General features: G+C 33.2%; 4 protein-coding genes across 12 annotated transcripts; 1 reads left to right on the plus strand and 3 right to left on the minus strand.

Moving 5' to 3' along the window:
• The first annotated feature begins 369 nt into the window (after positions 1–369).
• LOC112740852 (RNA pseudouridine synthase 4, mitochondrial) lies at positions 370–12,993 on the plus strand. 3 transcript variants are annotated; one of them, XR_011871600.1, is made up of 11 exons: positions 370–959; positions 1,068–1,208; positions 1,323–1,370; positions 1,641–1,721; positions 1,871–1,984; positions 2,125–2,223; positions 2,645–2,756; positions 4,381–4,427; positions 4,512–5,117; positions 5,299–5,361; positions 12,621–12,993. XR_011871600.1 is itself a non-coding variant. In XM_025789524.3 (9 exons), the coding sequence occupies exons 1-9, from the start codon at positions 681–683 to the stop codon at positions 4,860–4,862; spliced, it is 1,272 nt and encodes a 423-aa protein (XP_025645309.1). In that variant the 5' UTR covers positions 370–680; the 3' UTR covers positions 4,863–5,247. The 3 variants fall into 3 exon arrangements, 1 of the variants encoding a protein (XP_025645309.1); XR_003171308.3 differs by lacking the exon at positions 12,621–12,993 and having other exon boundaries at positions 5,299–5,804; XM_025789524.3 differs by lacking the exons at positions 5,299–5,361; positions 12,621–12,993 and having other exon boundaries at positions 4,512–5,247.
• On the minus strand, positions 8,856–10,016 carry LOC112740467 (putative F-box protein At5g55150). Its single transcript, XM_025789160.1, has one exon. The coding sequence runs from the start codon at positions 10,014–10,016 to the stop codon at positions 8,856–8,858; it is 1,161 nt and encodes a 386-aa protein (XP_025644945.1).
• A 24-nt stretch (positions 12,994–13,017) lies between the features above and the next one.
• LOC112740853 (LYR motif-containing protein At3g19508) lies at positions 13,018–18,879 on the minus strand. Of its 7 annotated transcripts, none has more exons than XR_003171309.3 (4): positions 18,594–18,879; positions 18,469–18,518; positions 17,417–17,962; positions 13,018–13,423 (listed from the first exon to the last, which is right to left on the minus strand). XR_003171309.3 is itself a non-coding variant. In XM_025789526.3 (3 exons), the coding sequence occupies exons 1-3, from the start codon at positions 18,786–18,788 to the stop codon at positions 13,378–13,380; spliced, it is 291 nt and encodes a 96-aa protein (XP_025645311.1). In that variant the 5' UTR covers positions 18,789–18,857; the 3' UTR covers positions 13,018–13,377. The 7 variants fall into 7 exon arrangements, 3 of the variants coding, with proteins under 3 accessions (XP_025645311.1, XP_025645312.1, XP_072071479.1); XR_003171311.3 differs by having other exon boundaries at positions 17,417–17,822; positions 18,594–18,856; XR_003171310.3 differs by lacking the exon at positions 13,018–13,423 and adding an exon at positions 13,703–13,934 and having other exon boundaries at positions 18,594–18,859.
• A 1,005-nt stretch (positions 18,880–19,884) lies between these two features.
• On the minus strand, positions 19,885–22,438 carry LOC112740856 (twinkle homolog protein, chloroplastic/mitochondrial-like). The gene is made up of 5 exons (XM_025789536.3): positions 22,311–22,438; positions 21,263–21,359; positions 21,012–21,146; positions 20,848–20,915; positions 19,885–20,321 (listed from the first exon to the last, which is right to left on the minus strand). The coding sequence occupies exons 2-5, from the start codon at positions 21,332–21,334 to the stop codon at positions 20,276–20,278; spliced, it is 321 nt and encodes a 106-aa protein (XP_025645321.1). The 5' UTR covers positions 21,335–21,359; positions 22,311–22,438; the 3' UTR covers positions 19,885–20,275.
• Between the last annotated feature and the right edge of the window lie 127 nt (positions 22,439–22,565).

Below are 22,565 nucleotides of genomic sequence, written 5' to 3' on the forward strand. Positions count from 1 at the left end.
TTTCTGCGTACTGATATTTTTTTATATATATTTAAGATATATCATATAGAAATAAAAAGATACATATTTGTATATTTAATTTTTTTTTAGTTTTCTACTATATTTTTTAATTTGACAAATCAAAAACTAATCCGTCGCAATACAAAATTTTATTTAAAAAATTGTTATTAGCTAATAAATTATTACATATACATATTTTCTTAAACAAATTAATAAACTAACCACAGCACAAACTCAACTTATTTACCAATATATTCTATATTTATCAAGATCCATCATATTTTTTTGGGTGCATAAAAATTAACACATCCAATACCCACACCCCGAAAAGGCCTCTTAAGTGTATTCAAATGGGTGAAAGATTGATTTGTGATTCAAATTTATGGATCCTCAATGAGCCATAACTCACACGGTATTCCACCCTCTCTCCATTTTAAAGGTTTCGGATTCGAATCCTACCTATAACCGAGAAGAAAAAATTGGTAAATAGGTGAAAAATGTATGGGTGTGTATTGTGTACCTAGAATTAGAAGTTGTCCAATCTATTGAAATACCTAAAATTGGGAGTTGTTCAATCTACCAACAAAAAATAAAATAAAATAAAATCTGTGGATCTAATGTAAGGCAACATAGGCACACTAGAACCCTGAACCCTTGGCTGAGTCTGAGTCTCGGTGACAATGTTTGCGGTGGCAGCGGAGTCCACAATGGTCCTCCTCCGCGTCAGAGTATTGAGTACACGTCACTTCTCCATCACGAGGCTGTTGCCGGACAACAACAACAAATGGCATACACTTCCTCCCTTCTCTCCCACTCCTACTTCTCTCTCCGCCTCCGCCTCCACTACTGCCCTCAAATGGGTTCTCCGCTGCTGTCCCCACCTTCCCAAACCCCTCGTCCACAAGCTTTTCCGTCTCAGGCAGGTTCGAAGATCCTCCTCTCCTACCATAATCAAACGGGTAGCTCCTTCTACTCTCAATTTCACTTTATTTATTTATTAATTTATTTATTTTTTTTACTTTCCCCTTCTCTTCCCTCCTAAGCCCTAACCATATCATCAACATTAGGTGGCAGCTAAGGATACGTTGAACTCAGGAGATACCATCTTTCTTCCTCTCTCTGTTAAACACATTCCCACGGAGAAGAAACGTCACTCTGATCTCACCCCTCAGCAAATTCAATTTGTCCGCAGTCTTGTCCTTTATAAGGTTCTTCACTTTTAGCTTCTCTTCAATTTTTTCCCATCTTTTTTCTCTAGTGCTATCTCAAACCTGTCTTTATCTTTCTCGGAATTCGTAATGCGACGCACTTATCGAAACTAGGATCCTGCTGTTCTTGTCTTGAACAAACCTCCAGGAATGCCAGTGCAGGTAATTAACTAACTTTGAAAAAAAAGAAAGCTTTAATAATGATATTTCTTAGAGGAATGCTAGAGGGTCATCAGCATTTATTGTTTTTGGCAATCGGTTTGCCTTTAATGTTTAAAAGTATGGGATAAAATATGTTGTTGGATTACTAGATTAAAGGAACTAGACTAAATGAATTGAGTTGATGGCTAAGTGATGACAAAAAATAATAAATTCTGATGGCTTGTTAGCATTTTTCTTTCTTATAATAAGATGGTTTCTGTGTATGAATAGGGTGGCACCAACATCAAGAGGAGTTTAGACGTCTTAGCTGCAGCATGTTTAAATTTCGAGTACCCGGACTCCCCTCGCCTGGTGAGCTTATTTTCGAGTTTATTAAATGATTCTCTCTGAAAATTTTATTCTTTAATGAATTGTATGTCGGATTGTTGGTATAATCAACTTACATTTCTCTCTTATTAAAGCTCTGGTGTTGATACTTTGAGAAATGATATGTATATCAGGTACATAGACTAGATCGAGACTGTTCTGGCATTCTGGTGATGGGAAGGACACAGACCAGTGCTACCATTTTGCATTCCATCTTCAGGGAGAAAACTTCAACAGCATCAGATGATGTGGGTGATTTCTGCTTTTCTATCGAATGCTTCACTTGTGCTGATGTGCTTGTTAGAATCTTAGCAACATTGATTCTCATTTTCAATTTTGATTTTGTTCCTTTTCTCCCATTGATATGGTGCCATTTGATCTTAAATAGATTGATGCAGAAAATAGAATCCTACAAAGAAGGTATATTGCGCTGGTCATTGGGTGTCCAAGACGTCCAAGGGGGTTGATTACTGCTTCACTCGGTAAGGTTGTACCGGTCTTGGCACTTTTTTATCAGAAGCATGTTAGGTTGCTAATTCCCCCAACTCTTATCTGATTTGCATTTTGAAATACACCTTGGCGTGTGCTGCATCAATCCTGACAACAACTTATGTAATTTTCAGATGTGTTGAATACTTGAACTTATAAAACAGTAATTTGCATACACTGCATATATGAAAAATTTTACTTGGTCTTAGCTTTTTGTGCTGCTAACAATATGCCATGTGCATACCAAAATATGAACTCCCATTTTCTGAAGATAAAAGAAAAAAAAATCATACATCGACCCGTCTTTCTATTAATAATATCTAAATTAGCTTCTTGTATTAACTATTAGGTAAAATATCACTGATTTGACGAACATAAAAAGCTCATCGTATGTAGTAAACTCTTTTGTTTGATTGCAGGTTGTGGTTGACAATGGAAAATCTGATCGTATAACCATAGTTGACAATTCAACATTATTGTCTTCACAGCATGCAATTACAGAGTATCATGTGATTGGATCATCATCGCATGGTTAGTAATAAACCCTACTTTAAATACCTTGTTCTCTACTTTCTGTATTTGTTTTCCCATTAATACACTCAGACTGGAATGCTATCACGCTGATACCTTTCAGGTTCTCTTTTCTTTCTTCACTCTCATTTCTAATCTCCCCTCTCTACTATTCTTACACTATCTGTTCTTATTCTGCATCTCCCTCGTCTTAATATTTGTGGTACCAAGCTCTTGCAGCATATTTAGTCATTCTATAAACAACTACAAGAAATAGTGTCATGCTTGAGGCCTTAGGTAAGCCCCCAATAAAAATCCATGGAGATGTCAACCCAAACATTTGTGGGAATCGGAAGAGGTTGCAACAACCCAGCGGGGAAGAGAGTGGAATATTTATTCCGTTGGCATATATCTCACAATTCCAAACAAAGTCAAGAATGGGAATTTTCATCCCTTCCCAATACATGAGGGCAGAAGTTTCCTTGAAAGTTCTAAAGAGACCAGAATGACCAACCGTTTGGTGCCATGGAGTTCTTGTAGGATCGTAGGAATCCACCTAGAAGTGTTTGCATTCACTAACCTCCCTTTGTACATGAGCTTCCCGTGCTTCATCTGAAAACCCTGCAACAGATTCTGAATAAAGCCCTGGAGCTTTTGGTCATTCCGCACCTTGTAAGACTTCTAGATGTAATCATCAAACTCAACAGATCCAGTACAGAGATAGAGTAGAGTAGATAGGAGAATTAAGCTAAGATATAGTAGAATAAGAAGTAGAAAGAAGCAAGTCACGGACGCAGGATATATCAATGTGAAAATCTCCAGAACAGTGAAGTATGTATTGAAATAAGTGTATAAAGCAAACACAGAAAAGGGTATTTGGCTTTCCAGAGGCCAATTCTCTCCCTAAAGACCAGTTGCTCTTTCATATATATATATATATATATATATATATATATATATATATATTTCTCTTCCAACCAATTGCTAAAGTCAAGTTGCTCTCAACACTTATTCAGTTATTATTTCTTCTCCTCCTATATCTGTATTTGAGAGGGGTAATTTATCCGTGCTGCCGCTGAATTTCTTGGCTGCTGGGTGCGTCACAATATCCCTCCCCCCCCCCCCTCTTTCTTCCTCACCCAAAACCAGCTGCAACTTCTCTGCCAACTCCCAAGTGCTCTCAAAGTCTGCTAGGTTTTGCCCTTCTAGCTCTCCAAGCCTATTGCAGAGCGTTTCCAGGACCCATTCAGGCTGAACCACAAGCTCCCCCTTCCTTAGTAAGTCGGGTAGAGGTTGAGGTTCAAAAGAAGGGAAACATGGAACACATGATGTATTCTAGCTGAATCAGGGAGCTTGAGCCTGTAAGGGACCAATCTTTTCCAGGAACTTAAAAGGACCATAAAATTGAGCACATAATTTCTGATTGGACCTGGTTGCTAGGGACTTCATCCTGTATGGTTGGAGCTTCAAATACACAAAATCCCCGACAGCAAAAACCACCTCACGCCGTTTCTTATCAGCAGCTTGCCTCATTTGATTCTGTGCTCTGTTTGACTGAACATTCGTAGATAGAAATAGTAGTTTACTCATTTCATGAATATAATATCTCCTGAGAATCCGACTTATGCCACTTCTAATAATGCAGGTTACACTTGGCTTGAGCTGTACCCTTTAACTGGTAGAAAGCACCAGGTAAAAAAATTGGTAATGAACCTATTTATCAACTCAAATGAGATCCAGTGTTTTTGTTGCTTATAATGTTTGCTGGTTCCGCAGCTTCGAGTCCATTGTGCCGAGGTGTTAGGCACACCGATAGTTGGGGACTACAAGTACGGATGGCAAGCTCACAGGAAGTTTGGACCTGATAATTTGTCTGACGTGGACTCAAGTGAGGAGCTATGCAAGGAAGAAATGCTACCCTTTGGCCTCACTATGAACAAAGGAAGCATTTCCGAAAGGTGTCCTCGTTTACATCTTCATTGCAAGCAAATAGTTTTGCCCAATATATATCGAGCACTGCAAGATGTGCAATCACCTCACTACGATCTAAACCAAGTGGGGAATCTTGCGTTGACAGCACCTTTGCCGCCATACATGCAAAGGAGTTGGGATATCACGAATTCTTGAGTTATGATTAGTTGAGATGTTAAGCAGCTTTTGCAATTCACTTTATCTCATCAAGATAAATGTCTTCTTCGATTCAAGACATAACTCGGGAGTTTTGCAACTGCAGTAGCTCGTGCAATTTTCCAGAACTTGACTGGCATTGCATTTTGCATAGTAAGCGTTGAAGAAATAACTGTGTGCTGATTTTGGACCATAGCTCAGGAAATTGCACTCTCTGATTACGAGTTAGAGATCAACGGAGCCAGCAAGACATAGGTATTAATACAGTGACATATTCTAGAAACATAATAGCCAATTCATGAACAGAAATGGTGGTGCATTTACATTATTTATTTTTACTGACAGCCATTAGTGATTGCTGTAGTCCATGTTTTTATGGCTGATATATGACTCTCTCTCTCTCTCTCTCTCCCTCTCCCTTCCCCTCCCCCTCCAGGCAGCCAAATTCTTTTAAACCCAGTCCAACCAAGTCCTCTTACCTTTGCGCTTCTTCAACGAGGTCTCATCCTCCTACTCCTTTTTCTTATTTTTTATTTATTTATTTATTTTTCTCCTTTTACTCCTCATTCTCTTTCATTATTATTGTCGTCATTTTCTTTATCTTCTTTTATATATGTTCACTGAGCACAGCAATTTGATACACTACAGAAATTTTGATGCACAGTATAAAAATTTTGATGCATAGCACAAAAATTTGTTAAAGATCACATGTTGAAAACATTGATACCTATTTAATAAAATACACACAATATATAAATTTTTGAAGGATTATATGCCCAAAATATTGACTTACTCAATTAATAAAATACTTTTGAAGCAAAAATTTATGTTATGTATCAAAATTCTTATATTATATCAATAGGTTTGTGTTATGTGTATAAATTTTTGTACTATATCAATAAGTTTGCGCTTTTCAAAAAAAAATTTGTGTTGGAACTTGCTAAAGTATCGAGAAGGAGAAAGTGGTGATGTATACAGGTGGGGTTTTTGTTTTTTTGATTGGATTTGTACTAACTTAGGGTGTGTTTGGTAACCATGTTTGAAAACTTCAATTTTTTGTTTGGCTAATTTTCTTTTCTACAAACGCAGAAGTGATTTTGTTCATAATCCGTTGCACTAACGTGCTTTTAGCTACTACTTTCAACATTTATTTTTCTTTTACCGACTTTATCCTTTATACATGTTATTGCATTATTTATAAAATTTTTATTATTTTTTTCTATATGAATTCTTTTTTTATTATTTATTATTTATATTTTTTATTATTTTTTTATTTGACATTATATATTTTTATAATTATAATTTTTGTGTATTATATTTATTATTATCTTCTTATAATAGAATTTATTGATTCCATTAGGTAAAATAAATTAAACAAAAAAATTAACCATAAATAATAATAATAGTTAAAAATTATAACGTACTAAAAAAGAATACTAAGAATATTAAAAATATACTATATAAACATATAAAAAAAGTATAAAAAAGAAAATTAAATATGTATAAAAAATAACATTATAATTTAATGTCATGTTCTTTTAAATAATTATCTATTTAAAAGTGATTTTAACTAATATTATCCAAACAATATTTATTTTATCAAATTAATTTTGGTAAAGACTTGCCAAACATAAATCATGTTGACACAAACTTACTTCTATCCAAAATCAATTTTATAAAATCACTTTTATTCAAACTCCAGTTTGACAAACCAAAATTCAAATACACACTTAGTTTGACTTTGTTACAAAGGTTAAGTACTTTTTTGTCCCTAAAGTTTGGTGTGAAAATCAAATTCGTTTTCTGACATTTTTTTATTATTAAAATTATCTTTAAGGTTACAAAATATTATAAAATCATCTTTTTGTCCATAAACAATATTTTTAGACTATTTTGCTCTCACCACTAACCCCCAACCCCTTCTTCGTGATCACTCAGCCTCTTACTCTCTCTCTTTTTCTCTTTTTCCCAAACTCTTGCTCTCCCTCTTCACTAACCCCTAATCACATCAACAATCCAACGACAACAACAATTGCAAAATAAATAAAAATCCAACAACAGCAATAATCACAAGTCTAACCATCACACCTCCACTACCTTAGCCTTTTTTTTCTCTTACTGCAATAAAACCATTACAAGTCTAACCTAGACTCTACCAAAATCAACAACAACAACAATAGAGACAAAGAAAAATGATATAGAAGAAAGAAAATTAGAAAAAATAAAAGAATGAAGAACAAATTGAAATCCAGGAAATTAAGTAAAAGGAAAAAATGGAGGAAAAAATTTGGCTGAAATCCAAGAAATAAAGCACAGAGCTATTGCAACAACAACAAACCACAAAACACAATGTTTTTTTCTGTATTTTGTACCAATTCAAACAAAAAACATAATATTTTTCTCTGTAACAACAAAACACAGAAGCCAGTAGAAGCCGATGGAGCACTTTCCCTCAAAACAAACCCCAGAATACCCAACACCCACTTCCCCTCACGCATGGAACACTAAACCTAATGACTTTACTCTTGCCGAAGACCTTCTAGAAGCAACCGGATCTAATGCTTAATGCGTGTGCCTTCGAAGAAGCAGAACAGAGAGAATCAAAACACAGAAAGGGAGAGAGAGAGAGGAATCGAAGAAGGAGAAGATGTTGAGCAAGGCGATGCTAGCGACGAGCAAGACCATCGTTGTCGTTGTCGAACTGAGGAGAAGGGAACGACGAGAGAGAGAGAGAGAGAGGCCGAGTTTGAAGGGGAAGTTTGGATCTGAGTTTCGGCTTTCTTCGAGACGTTATTAAAAAACTGTACCATCAGTGGCCACAGTCTTCAACGACGACAACGATATTGATGCTGAACTCCTCAATATTCTCCGGCACGGCAACGGCGGCTAGGGGGCGGAGGTGAGTGGCGTGGTGGGAGAGTGAGCTGTGGTTGTTGTGGAAAGGAAAATGGAGGAAAGGTTTGGTGAGATTGAAGGGTTTGTGAAGATGAAGAAGAATTTAAGGTTAAGGGTATTTTAGTAAAAAAAATAATAAAAGGATGATTTTATAACGTTTTGTAACTTTAAAGATGATTTTAATAATAAAAAAAAGGTCGAAAACGAATTTGATTTTCACCCCAGACTTTAGAGATGACAAAAAATACTTAATCTTTGTTATAAAAGTGCTTGTATTTAATCCTAAACTCGACCTCTAACCGCTATTCTTGACTTTAGGACTATACAGGTGCTTGTTTTCTTGAAATTTAGAACCAAAGGTTAATTAGAAATCTTTTATTTTGTAAATTTTTAATAATAAAATATGAATAAATTATTTCGTGAAATTATAAAATTTTAAATTTTATTAATTTAAAATTTATTGAATTTGAATATTTAAAATTGTATATTAAATTTTTAATAATTTTATTATATATTTAATTAAACCAATTTAACTACTATTCGATTCCAGTTGGATTATTAAACTATTAAATCAATTATGTGACCGATTCAATGACCGATTCAGTTCTCACAACTTTAATGTAAATGTAATTGAATTTAAACTAACATTAAATTCTTTAAAGTTTGTATTTTTATAAGGCACTTAACTTAAGTCGCTATATAAAAAAAATATATAGTTTTAAATAAAGAATTTTTAGAATAATTTATATTTAATGAATAATAAATGCTTCAAAAATATAGTTTTTTCCTCTCTAAAACTAATTTCTTCGCTAAAAAAAAAATTTCATTTACACCCCTTTCAAAAAATAAACCCTATTTATAAAGCGATGTTGTATATACAACCTTTTTTTATCATTATCCATTTATATAAAAATATTTGACTAAAATAATTAAATATAAGTTAACTTTGTATATCACACAAGCTTGCCTTGACTAAAGAATAAATTAAAATATTCAATGATGAAGAGTCTGCAAAATGATCTAAACACAATACTTTGTAAAAGCACAAATTAAAAGTCTAAGATAAAAAAGAAAAACAAAGTCAAGGGATAAACAAAGTCAAGGGAGTATCCAAACAGGAGGACAAAAAAAGTTAACATCTGATAACATATCTTGACAACTCCCATCTTCTAAATTGAAGATGCCAATGTTATGATAGTAACTCTCTACTATTGATTGCTCTTCAACCAAGCTATCTGTAAAGTAGATTTGATTTCCTTTGGAATTTAAAAGATCGCCAGCAAACATATGAGCAGAAGCATTAAATCCAATTACCAGTATATAATTTCCCAAACTACTAATCCTTGACCATGCCTTTGAATCTTTCTTCAATTCATAAATATCGAATTTGGTAGTCTTATAATAACGTTCCTCTTCCTCACAAATCAAATTAATAAGATGTCTTACCACCATCAATAAAGTTCCATCAGCAGTCCCAATCAGATATTTTTTATTAATGTCTTTTTTAACAGTATCAAATGGAGTTGAGGGTTTAAAAATTCTTACCACGGGCTCTGCTTTTGTCATTGTATCAAATTCGTATAGCTGCCCATCATGTTCTATTGCATATATCTTCTGTTGAAAAAATATGACATCTTGAAAATATGGCCTAGGCCTTGTTGGTAATTTCAGCCATCTCCGATTACTTGACTTGTAAAAGGCCAACCTACAAGATCCATATAAAACCACCGCCATAAAATTAATGTCATCGGGAGCTGAATTTATAATAACCTTCCAAACTAGAAATTTATTTGCCAGGATGGTTTCCTCGGTGATCATGGAGTGTCCACGAAAGAAATAACTACATTCATCCCCGTTTTGAATTACATCCGGCAGATCTGAGATTGGAGGAAGATCCAAGCAAACTTTTGTCAATGGATTTAACATTCTTATGGTGCCTTCATACATGGATACAATTATTAACCATCCATAACAAGAACCACGGATAAGGCCGTCTTGCAAGTCTGGAAGTGTGAGATGGTAAATCCCCTTCTCTTCAAGACTATTACTGTCAAGAATTTCTTTAGTAGCAGCACCGCCACCAATAGGTAATAGCAGCCAGGGAGCTTTGTTGCCATTGAGGATCTTCGGAAGTTTGAAGTTCCACTGCTTGCAAATCAATCGAAGTTGAAGATAGTCATCGTATAAATGGAACCGCATTGTAAATTCGTCCAACATATCTTGATGAATGTTTGTCCATTGATCAACTACCTCTCCCATGATACGTGTATGTCAGCCTCACACCCGAAGTGCTTGTGTTTTTTAAAAACACAAGTTTCTCATTTTGTATTTGGTAATTTAAAAAAAAACTTGCAACTTTTAAAAAATTGGGATATTTTTTGAAAACAACTAAAATGGAGTTTTTCAACTTGTACTTTTTAAAATTTAAATTCGTATATTAACTAATTTTTAAATTTAACGTTTAAATTTATGTCTTTTATAGTATTTTTAAATTTTAAAAGCTATTTTACTAAATATAATTATTATTACTTGTATTTATTAAAAGTCATTTTTAGTTTGATTTACCAAATATAAATATTACACTTTTTAAAAAATTATCTTTTAAAAGTTAACTTTTATAAACTATTTTTAAAAAGGATTAATCTCTACATACAAGTGTTTTGTATTTACAAGCTTTACAAGTCTGAACGAAATCTACTCATTAAATGCGCTGCTTGTTACGTGCCTTTCTAACAGAATTTTAAATCAATTCAAATCAATTAACGCACAAATATATAACTTCCATTTTTCAAAAGATTTCGTTTCTTTTTTCGAGTTTTTTGCCAAATTTGTTGGATCTCCCTCATCTGTTCTCTCTTTGCTTTGTTTTTTTTTCGATTTTCATGGTTTCTGAAATCAAACTTTGAAATTATTTTGAAGATAATAGAACTTTCGAAATACACCCAAACGATTACATAAATACACCCAAATAGTTACAGAAATACACTCAAACGGTTACAAAAAGGATTACAGAAATACACCCAAACGGTTACAGAAATACACCCAAAGGATTACAGAAATACACCCAAACGATTTAAGAAATATACCCAAAACAGGGGGAGACAGTATATTTCTTCTTGAAATCTTTTAATGTTTTGTTGGTTAAGGATGAGGCACATGGCAAAGACAATCTAGAAGAAAAACCTAGAAGAACAGCAAAACAGTACTTTGAATAATGTTTCTTCCTTTTTTCTGGTAATTTTTTATGGAGATTTGTATCTTTTCTTCTTGATTTCTTCTACTCTTCATGGGGAATTGGAACATTTCTACAGAATCGTAGTAATTTGTTTTGAATGTCCCTTGAATCTTGATGGTTTGCGTTTTGATTGAAGAAGAAGAGGAAGAGTGAACGTGTTGTGGAAGGGGCGCGTGTTTTTTTCTTGATGGTTTGCGTTTTGATTGAGGAAGAAGACGAAGAGTGAACGTGTTGTTGAAGGAGCGCGTGTTTTTTTCTTGGATTTGGAGCAACTTGTATAACTTGTAAGCTAAAAAAGTTTGTATGTGTAGCAGACCTCTTTTAAAAAGTAGAAGTTTTACCATATTTCTTGAAGCTTTAGAGTACTAAAACTATTTTTAAAACGTTAGAAAAAATGGTGATAATATAATATCTAAAGTTTAAAATTTTGTTACGAAAAGTATATATATAAAATCTTTAGCTTAAATACGTTCCCATATAATATTAGTTTTTTCCTAACTTTGTTTTGTGAAATACCAGTATATATATATATATATATATATATATATAATTTTTTACAAAATTTCACCTACCATATTATCTATTTATAATAATAATAATAATAATATCAATACGACAAAATATTCATAAAAAATCATCTATTTTACAGCCATTTCTTTACAAAAATGTAAAATAAAAAACAACCTCAAACATATGCGTAGATTTGTTATTCTGCACATTATTATCTCTCCAATATTTTAAAACAAAATTTAAACTTCTTTCTAATTTTTAAAATTTAAATTCAAAAATAAAAAATATAATCCAAACAAATTTAAAATTATAAAAATACAGTTGAAGTACACATTCAAACAATCTTTCATCCAAATCTATCCAAACAGTCTAAAAAAAAAATCCAATCTCATTAAATGAAACGTGTATACACGCGCGGAACTCCTCCTAAACGTTACCATTCGTGCTTGAATATGAAACAACATTCATTCTTCACTGTCGAAACTGCTACTAGAAAATTTTAAATCTCTCAAAATCTCTCAAGCCTCATTCGTATTCTCTGCGGAAACTGCCGCTACTCCAAAACTGCATCAAGCTTTCGAAAAGAAGAAGAAAAAGCAAACAAAAACAAGAATAAAAATTCTCGGAGGTATGAAAAAAACTATTGTTATTATGTTCATTTAATTTCGCACAAGACTCGCGTTTCTCCTAGTTCGATTTAAGGTTTAGTGAATTGAGTTGGTGCATTTAGTAGATCCACTTATTCTGATTCTATTTTTTTCTCCATAACTAGGGCATACGAATAGACATGTGTTGTTATTTACTTTCTGTGATATATAACTCGGTTCATTGTAGTTGGTGATTTACATTCACTTGATTGTTAATTGTTCACTTGAGTTTATTTGCATACAGAAATATTTTAGAGTTGGTGATTTACGAATGGAAATATGTTTATCACGTTTTATTCAAACATGAACGGAGTTTGGTTCATTGGAGTTGGTGATTTAGATTCACTTGATTGTTAAGTGTTTAGTTGAGTTCTTTTGCATGCAAAAAATATTTTTCTTACTGATTGAATATTTATCACGTTTTATTCAATCACTCCTTATGCCTGATTTTATTTTTTATATATTTTGTAGGGATTAAAAATATCCCAAATGAGGGTTTATGCTGGGACAAAACCCTTGATGGAGGATGGAGAGGAAGTTGAAGCAGAATATATCAGGCTCAGCGATCAACGAACAAAATTAACAAAATAAGAGACCAAATGATTCAGACATCTGAAGCCATAAGACTCTCCAAGTCTTCTGCTGCCCTCTCAAGCCCTTTTTGTAAATTCACATTTGACGATATAGATAGTAAATAAGTTGTAGTTTTTTTACTCATAATTAACACTAATTTGTTTAACTTGTTTAGAAAAACAAACACTTCTTTTTTAATGTATATATATGAATATTAATGTAAATGTTAATGAAAATCTAATGTTAATGTATATATGTGAATGTTAATGAAAAATCTAATGTTAATGTATATATCTGTTGAAACTGTCTGAGCTGCTGTTTTATTAACCTTTTTCACAGTGAATGAATTCAATGTATTTATCAAACATCAAAAGTCTCAAAAACACAAATGAACCAAAATTAATACACTAGATGAACCGAAAAAAGTGTATATACTATATAGCACTATTGCAGAAAGCTAATTTGAAAAAATTTTTTATATTAGTATTCAGTTTCAAAAACACCTAAACATCAAGAGCCCCTCTCTATTGCATATGATTAGTTGATTCTTAATCTCATGTCCATTATGAGTTGTGTTCCTTATTTTGGTAGAAAAACTAGCAAAGTTTGGAATAATTTTTGTAGAACTTTTCAACTTTTTCTAGTGTCTTGAAAATCATACCAACCTTTGAGACAAATTGTTCATCCACAACACACCTGGTCTGCATAATAAACCGAACACATTATTAAAACAAAACTATTGTATAATACTAAATGAACTTCAAATTCGAACAATTGTCTGCATAATGAACCAAATACATTATTAAAGCAAAACAATTATATAATACTAAATGAACAGAATATTATCCATAATATAAATTCAAATTTGAATAATTGTTTGCATAATGAATCGAACATGTTACTAAAGTGAAACCATTATATAGTACTAAATGAACGGAACATTATTCATTATATAAATTCAAATTCGAACATTGTATATATATAATCAAATTCGAAAGACCTGCATCTAAAATTCAGAAATTGCATTCCATTCAATTCAATTCAGTTCAATCCAAATCAGAACACCTACATCTACAATTTAGCAATTGAATTCAATTCAATTCAATAATAAAAATCTTGTCCGCTTGATTCAATTCAGAAGAATAATCTAAATCGCTCCCATTCAATTGATTTGAAGTTGAATCATTCATTGTTTTGATAGCCTATTGAAATCTGAAAATGAAGAAGATAAATCCACAGATCGAAGAGAAAAACAAAGAATAGGAAGAAGTACAACGAGTAGCAGAGAAGAAAAAGAAGAAGAACGACGAGTAGCAGAGAAAATCCGAAAATTGCAATCACATTGTTAACGTTGAAGAATGTTTACGTTGAAGAAAAAGCTTTATGTAATTCTGTTACATTAATAGGAAGAGGAGGGGACGCACATGTATTTCACATAACTTGGAGGGAAGGAGGAGGCGCGTTAACAAAAAAGTGCTTGGATGACTTGGTTAGGTTTTTCTCTTCCTTCTCTATGTTCTCTTCGTTCTCTGTATTTTTTTCGTTCAAGATCAATACTCTCTTATATGATTTGCAGATTTGGATCAAATTTTTTAAAATCAAGCAATGAAATCAATTTTGAACAGGTATTTCGTTTTCGAAGACAATGAATAATTCAAATTCAAACTATCAATTGAACCATGGCGAATTATATTATTTTGATGAATTTATCTGTCCCCATTTTGGTGTATTTGGATTATAAATTGGTGTATTTTAGAAATGCTTTCGGTGTATTTTCAAGTTCAGATTTCTTTTTCGAATTTTCTCAACGTTTTCTGCATTTTCTACGTTCTCATCCATCTCTGCGTTTTCTAAGTTCTTTTCCATCTCTGTTCTCTATGTTTCTTTTCCTTCTCTAAGAAGGAACGCAGTGAAAAAGAAGAATGAATGCGAAGAAGAGGAGGATATGTTTGTGTTAGTGAAATGTGCATATATACACGCTGCATGTAATGAAAATAGTTTTTCTTAGATTTGGGCCAACTTGGTTAGACTTAATTGCCAAAGACTTAAATGTGTAGCGGAACTCTAAAATTTAGGACTGAAGAAGCAATGGAAGAGTGCTCACTGGAGAAGAAAAGACAGCCAAGCAACAGAGACGTGCACGAGGAGGTGACGGCCGAGCAATTAAACGGAGGTGACCGCCGAGCAGTTAAACGAAGGTGATGGCAAGGAGGATAAGCGAGTGGAAACGTTCACGTGAGACAGAGTAAGATCAGAGAGAGCGAGCTTGAAGAGAGAGAAGCCGAGTAGAGACGGCCGCAGCAGCAATGAGAATAAGACCAAAACCCGAAAGACAATGATAAAGATTGGGGTCTGTTCTCAAAGAAAAATCAAGAGATATTTGGACAGACAAAGATTATAGAAAACTTTTAGTTCAATCAGAAAGTAATCATGTATCTTCAATACGCCATCACTCAAAGTGATTACATGAAAATCTTAACGCATGAAATGACCAAAGAGATACGAGACAAGTATTACATAGGAAGGAACAAGCCACGTCAAACAATGCAAGATTGATCAACTTGTTCGTGAATATAAATTTCAAATGAAGGATGACGAGAAAATTGAAGATATGATTGAAAGATTTTCAAATATTGTTACAAATCTAAATTTGCTTTGATGAAAACTTTTCGAAAGAGACATAATTAGCAAGATACTAAGGAGCCTAACATCACAGTGGGACTCCAAAGTAAATGCTATTCAAGAAAAGAAGAATTTTGAAGACCTCACTTATGATTAATTAAGAGGTAATCTTATCACATCAGATTACTCTTCTTTAAGAAATCACAAGGAAAGGAAAAGAAGAGGAGCTTAGCACTCAAAGCTTCAACATTCAAGGACGATGAAGACGACGATGAACAAGAATTTGTACTATCATCGTGAAAATTCAACAAATTCTCTAAGAAACGTCAATTCAACAAAACAACCAATAAGCAAACACAGGGATTCAAAATGCTATGAATCTAATTTAGAGTGAAGGAACACATCAAACCCAATTGTTCGAAAATTCAAAATGATTAAAAAGAGAAGATACAGAAGAAGCAACAAGCATATATTTCATGAAAAAATGCCAACGCTTCTTTAGCTCCTTAGATGATGAAGACGAAGTTGCAAACTTCTATCTCACAGCCAACCTCAGACCGTAAATTTTTCTAACTATTATTATGAGTTACAAGAATCTTATGATGAATTATTTCAAGAATTCACAAAGATGGTCAAATAATTTGCTTTATCAAAGAAAAAAGTTTTGCAACTTCAAAAAGATGTTGACATTTTGAAAAATGAAAATATTATTGGTAAACAAAAATGTGAAGATCAAAATTCATCATTCGAATCGTGAAACTCATCTTAAGGATATAGATAAACTTAAAAAAGATTTAGCTAAATTTAATGCATCACCCAAGAGTTTAAATAAATTATGAAGTAGTCAAAATCACGCGAAGGATAGAGAAGGTCCTACAATTCAAACAAACCTAGTACCTCTAAGAACTCTACATATGAATTATAAAAATGTACAAAAGTTCCACTGAATATTCAAGAACTCTATATGTGAATTAAGTTCCCAGATTTACATGCATAGATAAGATGTTTTTTGCTACTTTAGCTTCTTTTTATAATAAGAAAGTTAGATTGCCATAATACTTTCTTTAAAAACAAAATAAGCTTAAAAAAGTTGCACTACCTAATAAAAGCACAAGAAATTTTTGCCACCATGTATGAAAATGGCAGAATAAAACACTAGCAAAAATGCCAGTGCTATGCTTCATGATCAGCAGAACAAAGTCCAAAGATCGAATTGATATCAATTTTAGTGTTCACTAAGCATCATGTTGGCACCAACTATTGCAATAGTAGCAGCATCAAGAAACTTTTACCATGGAAATAACTTGCAAGAACTTATGTTTTTGTTGGATTTCATGAACCAGTGAGAAAGTTACAATCAATTCCAAAGTAAAATTCATAATATGATTTAGGGGATGAAATCATTTAAAATTGTCAAAATACCCAGTGAACAATAACACCTAGGACTCTCAAAAGTGAAATGACACATTTCATGATACAGTGAAAATAATGTTTAGATAAGAGTTTGCACAAACTTTGTAATCCTAGATTTTGTCATTGTTGAAAATAGAGCCGTTCTCAAAACATAATTATCCTAGATTTTTTTGTAACTCACTAACATTAACTCTCATCCAAGCATCAATTGGGATTATGGGATCATGTGGAGTTCTAGATAACAATAAAATCTCCACAACGAAGGTAGTGAACTAAGAAGGAAGATGCAAATTCATAATGTGTAGAATAATTCGAAGAATCATAAGACGGATTGCAAAAGTGACTCTTAAATTTATTTATTTGAAAAAAAAAATATAGAGAAACGCAGACTACAAACTGTCACAAAAAGAAAAATTTACAAAATAGAAGAGAAATAGACTACAAACTATGTCCCTAGCTGGAAAAAATTAGGAACAGAATGCACGATACTCCAACAGCAACAGAACCAACAACAAATTGAAGAGAAAAATAATGTACAACAACAATTAGAAGGGGGACGAAACACAATAATCAATACAATTATCAACTCAGACTCCGACCCAATAATCAGCAAATGCGGAATGTACAATAATTGGGAAATAGAATTTCAACTCACTTACCTGCAGAAGGCAAGTGTGGCGAGCCGGAGGAAGCAGGAGTGCACAACCCTCTTAAAAGAGATGGCGGTGACACGGTGTAGAGGCTCAATGGTGTCTGTCTGAGGCAAGCACCCTGGCGAGGTGCAGCATAGAGAGCACAGGAGGAGCGAAATAGATGACCAGATCAGAGAATCAAGAAACAGACAACCGAAATGCCCAGCCAAAACCCTAACCCGGTCAATGGTTCGAGGTTTCAGTCTGTCAAGATTAACAACCTATCAAAGGCTCTTCGGTATTTATAGTACGAGGAGCTGTTTGCATAACAAGCTCACCTTCCAATTTCACCACTTCCAACTCCTTAATTTCCACCCCATCCAATCATCCAGTGACAGCTCCGAAAATTCAAACAGCTTATGAATGGTTCAAGCTGCAGCAGAACAAGGCTTCAAGACCACACCCAAATATACAATTTCTCCAAAATAACACCAAAAGAAGGACACATCCTCCCCAATTCCATGGCGTGCGAAATTCTCGGCACAAACCAAGTCACGGAGATGCTGCCACCTCCTGCTTCACGGGGAATAATTAAGCATCTTTAAGTGCATCTACTGCTAGCTCTTAGTCATCACATGTAGCTCTATGAATAGTTAACTCTTCAATTTGTAACGCATTATTACACTTATACTTGGGGACCATACCACCGGAATTGGTATTAATTTGCCTACTAATCCAATTTTACAATCATGTCCCCAACTTCAGATAAGCATCACACAAGGATGTGTTCTGTTGGCGACCAAGCAATAAATAGGAAAATAGGTGGCATCTTGTAAGAAACTAATAACATACATCTTAAGCTCTGTTTGGACAAAAAGAACAATACCATCGAAGAAAGAAAGTGAATTCAAAATGCACATTTAAGTTAATATTCATGTTCTTGGATACACAGCATAAGTGAATCAAATTTCAGCTACCTTTAACAACAAAATTGCCACAACTCTCGTCCAACAAATTTAAAGAATTCGCAAAGTGAGCAACAAAAATTAGGGCACAAAAGTGGTACATAGTGGCATTACCCGCAACAAATCCGCTTGAGCTTATCGGCGGCAGAATCATCAACGGAATACTGCGTACGAACGATGAGGCCATGAAATGGAGTAAGTAAAGATTAAGATTGAAGGGAGAGAGGAAAAGAAAAGACCTTGTGAAGGAGCCAAATGGAGTGGTTGTAAGTGCGTTGGAAGAGGTCATGGAGAGTGGTGGAATCAGAGGGATCGACGTCGCGGTAATTCACGAAGTTCTCGCGTGCGTACTTGGCGTAGTAACCTCTCGACTCCTTTGGTAATCGCCGAACCAGCCGAAGAACCTCCGCGTAAGCTCTCAACGCCTTCTCCATTTTTCTTTCCGCAGAAGATGCTTTGCTTTTCCTTCCTTCCTCTTATTTAATTTCTGTATCTAATGAAACTAGTTTGAAATAACTGCAACAATTTTCAATATAATTTAATTTTTATTTTATGATTAATACTGAAACTGAGCTATAATAATTTTTTTTTATCAATCATAATATATGTCAATTAAATTTTGTGGGGGATTTATTAATTCATTTATAGACCCGATAGGATGAATATATTTTTACTAACAATTTGAGGAAAATAAAATATAATATTTTTCTATCTTTTCAGTTCTTAAGTTAATTTTTAAAATATGGTTTAATTATTAAATTTTAATTTGTTATTATTATTATTATTATTATAATAAATTGTAAATGACTTAACAAATATATTTTTTATTTTATTTAATTTTTTAGCTAAAATTTTATTTATCTGACATTGTTATAATGAACTATTTGATAAAATATTTATTTTGATTATAAAATAAATTTTTTCTTTCTTAACTTGAGGTTAAAGAATTAAGTAATCTTGAGTCATTAATTTAATAATAATTTAAAATTGTTAGTTGATCTTATTTTTATTAAGACTAACTATATACTAAATTCAATTAGTGAATTAAAACCAATTAGTTAATTTTATTTTTATTAACACTAACTTTGTACTAAATTTAATTAGTGAATTAAAACCAATTATGCCTACTTAACTTTTTTCAATGTGTAATAAAAGTTGACGAAATAAGATTAACTCTTAATAATTGATATATTTGTAGCAAATGACAAAGATAGTAATCATTAACTCTCAATGCTAGCCAAGACCCTTTAAGCACTTGAATTTTGGATGTAAGTTTTTTAAAAATATTTCACATTAAACGTACCAACAAAGAAATCATTTTACCCTTTAGTGTTTATATGAATCTTAAAACATTCCCCCATGTTATCTGCATTAAGTTAAAAAATAATCGGTCAGTGTGTTCTTGCCAGTCCCAGCAACTGTCTTTGTAGCTATGATTTTTCTTAAACTACATTGGAAAACAAGTTTTCTTTCAAGATATAAAGGTTTGGGATTTTGGAACGTTGACCATGCTCTATCTTCAGTCACATCTTTTGGCATGACGGCTACTACTCAAGATGAATATAATATCAACCAGGGAATTATTCCGGGAACTTGTCTTAGAACATTCGAAAACAGAACCGGTTAGTAGTCTGAGTAAAATTCTAATAGGATTGAGAACTGCAATCTTCTCTAACCGCACTACCCTTCAACCCTTCTTTCAATCAGGATCCAATGGTCATTACAACGGTAACAACCATCTATATCTGTACTGTACAACTATTAAGCATAACAACTACATTAAATTTCTAAGATATATTCCTAAGATACAAAAACCTAATCTGGTCAAAATTACATGTTAATACATTCAAATTCTGCAAAGCATAAGATGTCACACCATAGCCATGTCCCATTGGTGGTATCATTTCAAGACGTACTTGTTTCACTTCTTACTCTTTTTATCAACTGGCGTGAACTCGCCAGTTACCCTGCCCAACATAATAATAAGAATAATTATTTAGTAAACACAAACTATAGGAATTAACCCAAGAACCAAATAGATTATTTTTATTTATCTTTTTATGGTGGGGATGAAAGGGCAGGTAGGTATGAAAGATTATAGGAAGAAAAGGATCTTTGCAATAAGAAAAGGATATTTGGATGGTTTTAGTACTCTGAGAATTAGTATTTCAACTTCTCAAAAAGCAATACTGTGCTTAATTCCAAAGAAGTTAAAAGAAGTCAGAGGTGTTACTAAGAAAGCAAGAAACAAGCTATCTGCGATGAAAAAGCTGACTAGAGCCATTAAATTTACAAGAACTTAAGGTACAAGGTATAGAGTAACCCCATTGCCACTATAAACTTATTGTAAAACCAATATCAGACTAAGCACTTAAGTATGGCTTCATCATAATCCCTGATCACGTACTCTGTTGATGAAACTTTGTTTAACTGAACAATTGGAGAATGCATGGCAGTAAAGTAATAAAGGATCAAGAGGGATAATCTTTGTACCTATTATACAACAGTAAGGCATCACCTACTGTCCCAGCGACCTTATTCCGTACCTTTCGAACACACACCTGAAACAAAGGCATAGTAGAACATACTTATTTTATTTAGTATATGAATATTAAATGATAACTTAAACTATCCACAATTTTGCTATAAACAATCACCTGAACTTGATCAATTGGCCCAGCCTCTGGATCCCGATTACGATGGATAACAATTCCATTGTCACACTTATTTATGAAGTGTGCACTTCCACTTATATCATACAGATTAGGAGGACCACCAGTCCAATTATGAAGCTATTAGATTACATGAGAAATGAGATATGAATATCATATAGAGTGAATAAATAAAATTTAAAAGAAAAAAGAAGAAAGAAAAGAAAAAGTTGAAGTTGTATGTTGATATTACTAACCTGCCTGGGATGTGCAACAAACCAAACATGGCATCCATGAAATTGGGCAAAACGTTTGATTAAGGTAAGCATCTGACTTACATATTCAGTTTCAGTCCTGCAAGTTGCAACAGAAAATCAACAGCAATTAGATATTCTCCGTATGGACAACATTGAGGTACAAGAGAAAGAATGATCAGAGTAACAAAGCAAGGGGTGACATTGGTTTTATTCACGTCAGAAATAAGCATCTATCATGTGTAATAGTGCTCATTAAAAGTGAGATTTGGGCATAAATTTTAGTCCAGCAGACATCAATTCATGGTGCCCAGTCTCGGATAATAAAAAGAAAATACTGCCCAGTCTCTTTTTCTTAGTCTTCTGGTCCAGCAAACTTCAGTCTCATTGCTTGGCTATGTATTCACTCAAATAGAAAACATATGGCTCGTTATATGGCAGTCCCATGCTGCCCCAGTTCAACATCCGGCAGTACCATATAACCATGGTTCAAATTCCAGCAGTTCTGTATGGTCCTAAATAAATTTTCAGCAGTCGTATGGCCCCATTTTCTAGCTAGTTATCTCGTCTTGTTACTTGCTTTAAAATGTTGCTGAATTCTGGTGTCTTTTCTTGCTATTTTGAGCTATTTTGTAACATGCTTAAAGATAGATTACTAAGCTTTAGCTTGAGTGAAAAGGTTTTCGTAATCTGTTATAAGATATTATAACTACTGATGATGCTTATCTCATATCTTATCTGCTGTAGGATTAGGTAGTTATCATCCTATCTTTCAAGTGTGTATATTTACAACGCATACACAGGTGGGAAGTCAATAACACTTCTCTTTTCATAAACTGTAATTATATATGATGAAAAAAATTAAAAATAAAAAACTAAAAGAAAAACATAAAAGACTATAACTTCTTGTTCCTTGTTTACCCCTCGCAAAAAATAAGAGAAAAGGTGTATCGATGATGAAATCAAATATTTAATTGATAGAAGATGAAGTCATATATAAAAAACATAGACATAGCTAAACAAATTTCCATATTCAGAATTGGAGAATTACTGGTTCGAAGGTCGTTGATGATCAAGCTCATTATAAGGATCAATCACAAGTCCACGCACCCCATGCCTTAATACAGCTGCTTTTGCAAGGTCAAGAACCCACTTTATACTTGGAAGGGAATCATCTTCACACCTAGTAGTCCGCCACCAGAATTCATTAGTTTGACATGAAATTACAATATTTTTAAGAGAAAAAAAAATATACTACTGTAAGAAGAAGTGCACATAGTTAGATAATAGGGTCTCCTCACAAGAA

Source organism: Arachis hypogaea, chromosome 14 (assembly GCF_003086295.3).
Source record: "Arachis hypogaea cultivar Tifrunner chromosome 14, arahy.Tifrunner.gnm2.J5K5, whole genome shotgun sequence".
NCBI classification, from domain to species: domain Eukaryota; kingdom Viridiplantae; phylum Streptophyta; class Magnoliopsida; order Fabales; family Fabaceae; genus Arachis; species Arachis hypogaea.

Excerpts from the sequence above, each read along its gene's own strand:
- LOC112740853 (XM_072215378.1), bottom strand. The coding sequence starts at position 18,788 with ATGGAGAAGGCGTTGAGAGCTTACGCGGAGGTTCTTCGGCTGGTTCGG. Across the intron at positions 18,519-18,593 it reads CCATTTGGCTCCTTCACAAG|TATTCCGTTGATGATTCTGC; the intron begins GTCTTTTCTTTT and ends GTTCGTACGCAG. Across the intron at positions 17,963-18,468 it reads CTCAAGCGGATTTGTTGCGG|GAGGTGGCAGCATCTCCGTG; the intron begins GTAATGCCACTA and ends CCCGTGAAGCAG.
- LOC112740856 (XM_025789536.3), bottom strand. The coding sequence starts at position 21,334 with ATGCTTACCTTAATCAAACGTTTTGCCCAATTTCATGGATGCCATGTT. Across the intron at positions 21,147-21,262 it reads TTGTTGCACATCCCAGGCAG|CTTCATAATTGGACTGGTGG; the intron begins GTTAGTAATATC and ends GTAATCTAATAG. Across the intron at positions 20,322-20,847 it reads GCCTTACTGTTGTATAATAG|GGTAACTGGCGAGTTCACGC; the intron begins GTACAAAGATTA and ends TATGTTGGGCAG.
- LOC112740852 (XM_025789524.3), top strand. The coding sequence starts at position 681 with ATGTTTGCGGTGGCAGCGGAGTCCACAATGGTCCTCCTCCGCGTCAGA. Across the intron at positions 1,985-2,124 it reads CTTCAACAGCATCAGATGAT|ATTGATGCAGAAAATAGAAT; the intron begins GTGGGTGATTTC and ends GATCTTAAATAG. Across the intron at positions 2,757-4,380 it reads GATTGGATCATCATCGCATG|GTTACACTTGGCTTGAGCTG; the intron begins GTTAGTAATAAA and ends CTAATAATGCAG.
- LOC112740467 (XM_025789160.1), bottom strand. The coding sequence starts at position 10,016 with ATGGGAGAGGTAGTTGATCAATGGACAAACATTCATCAAGATATGTTG.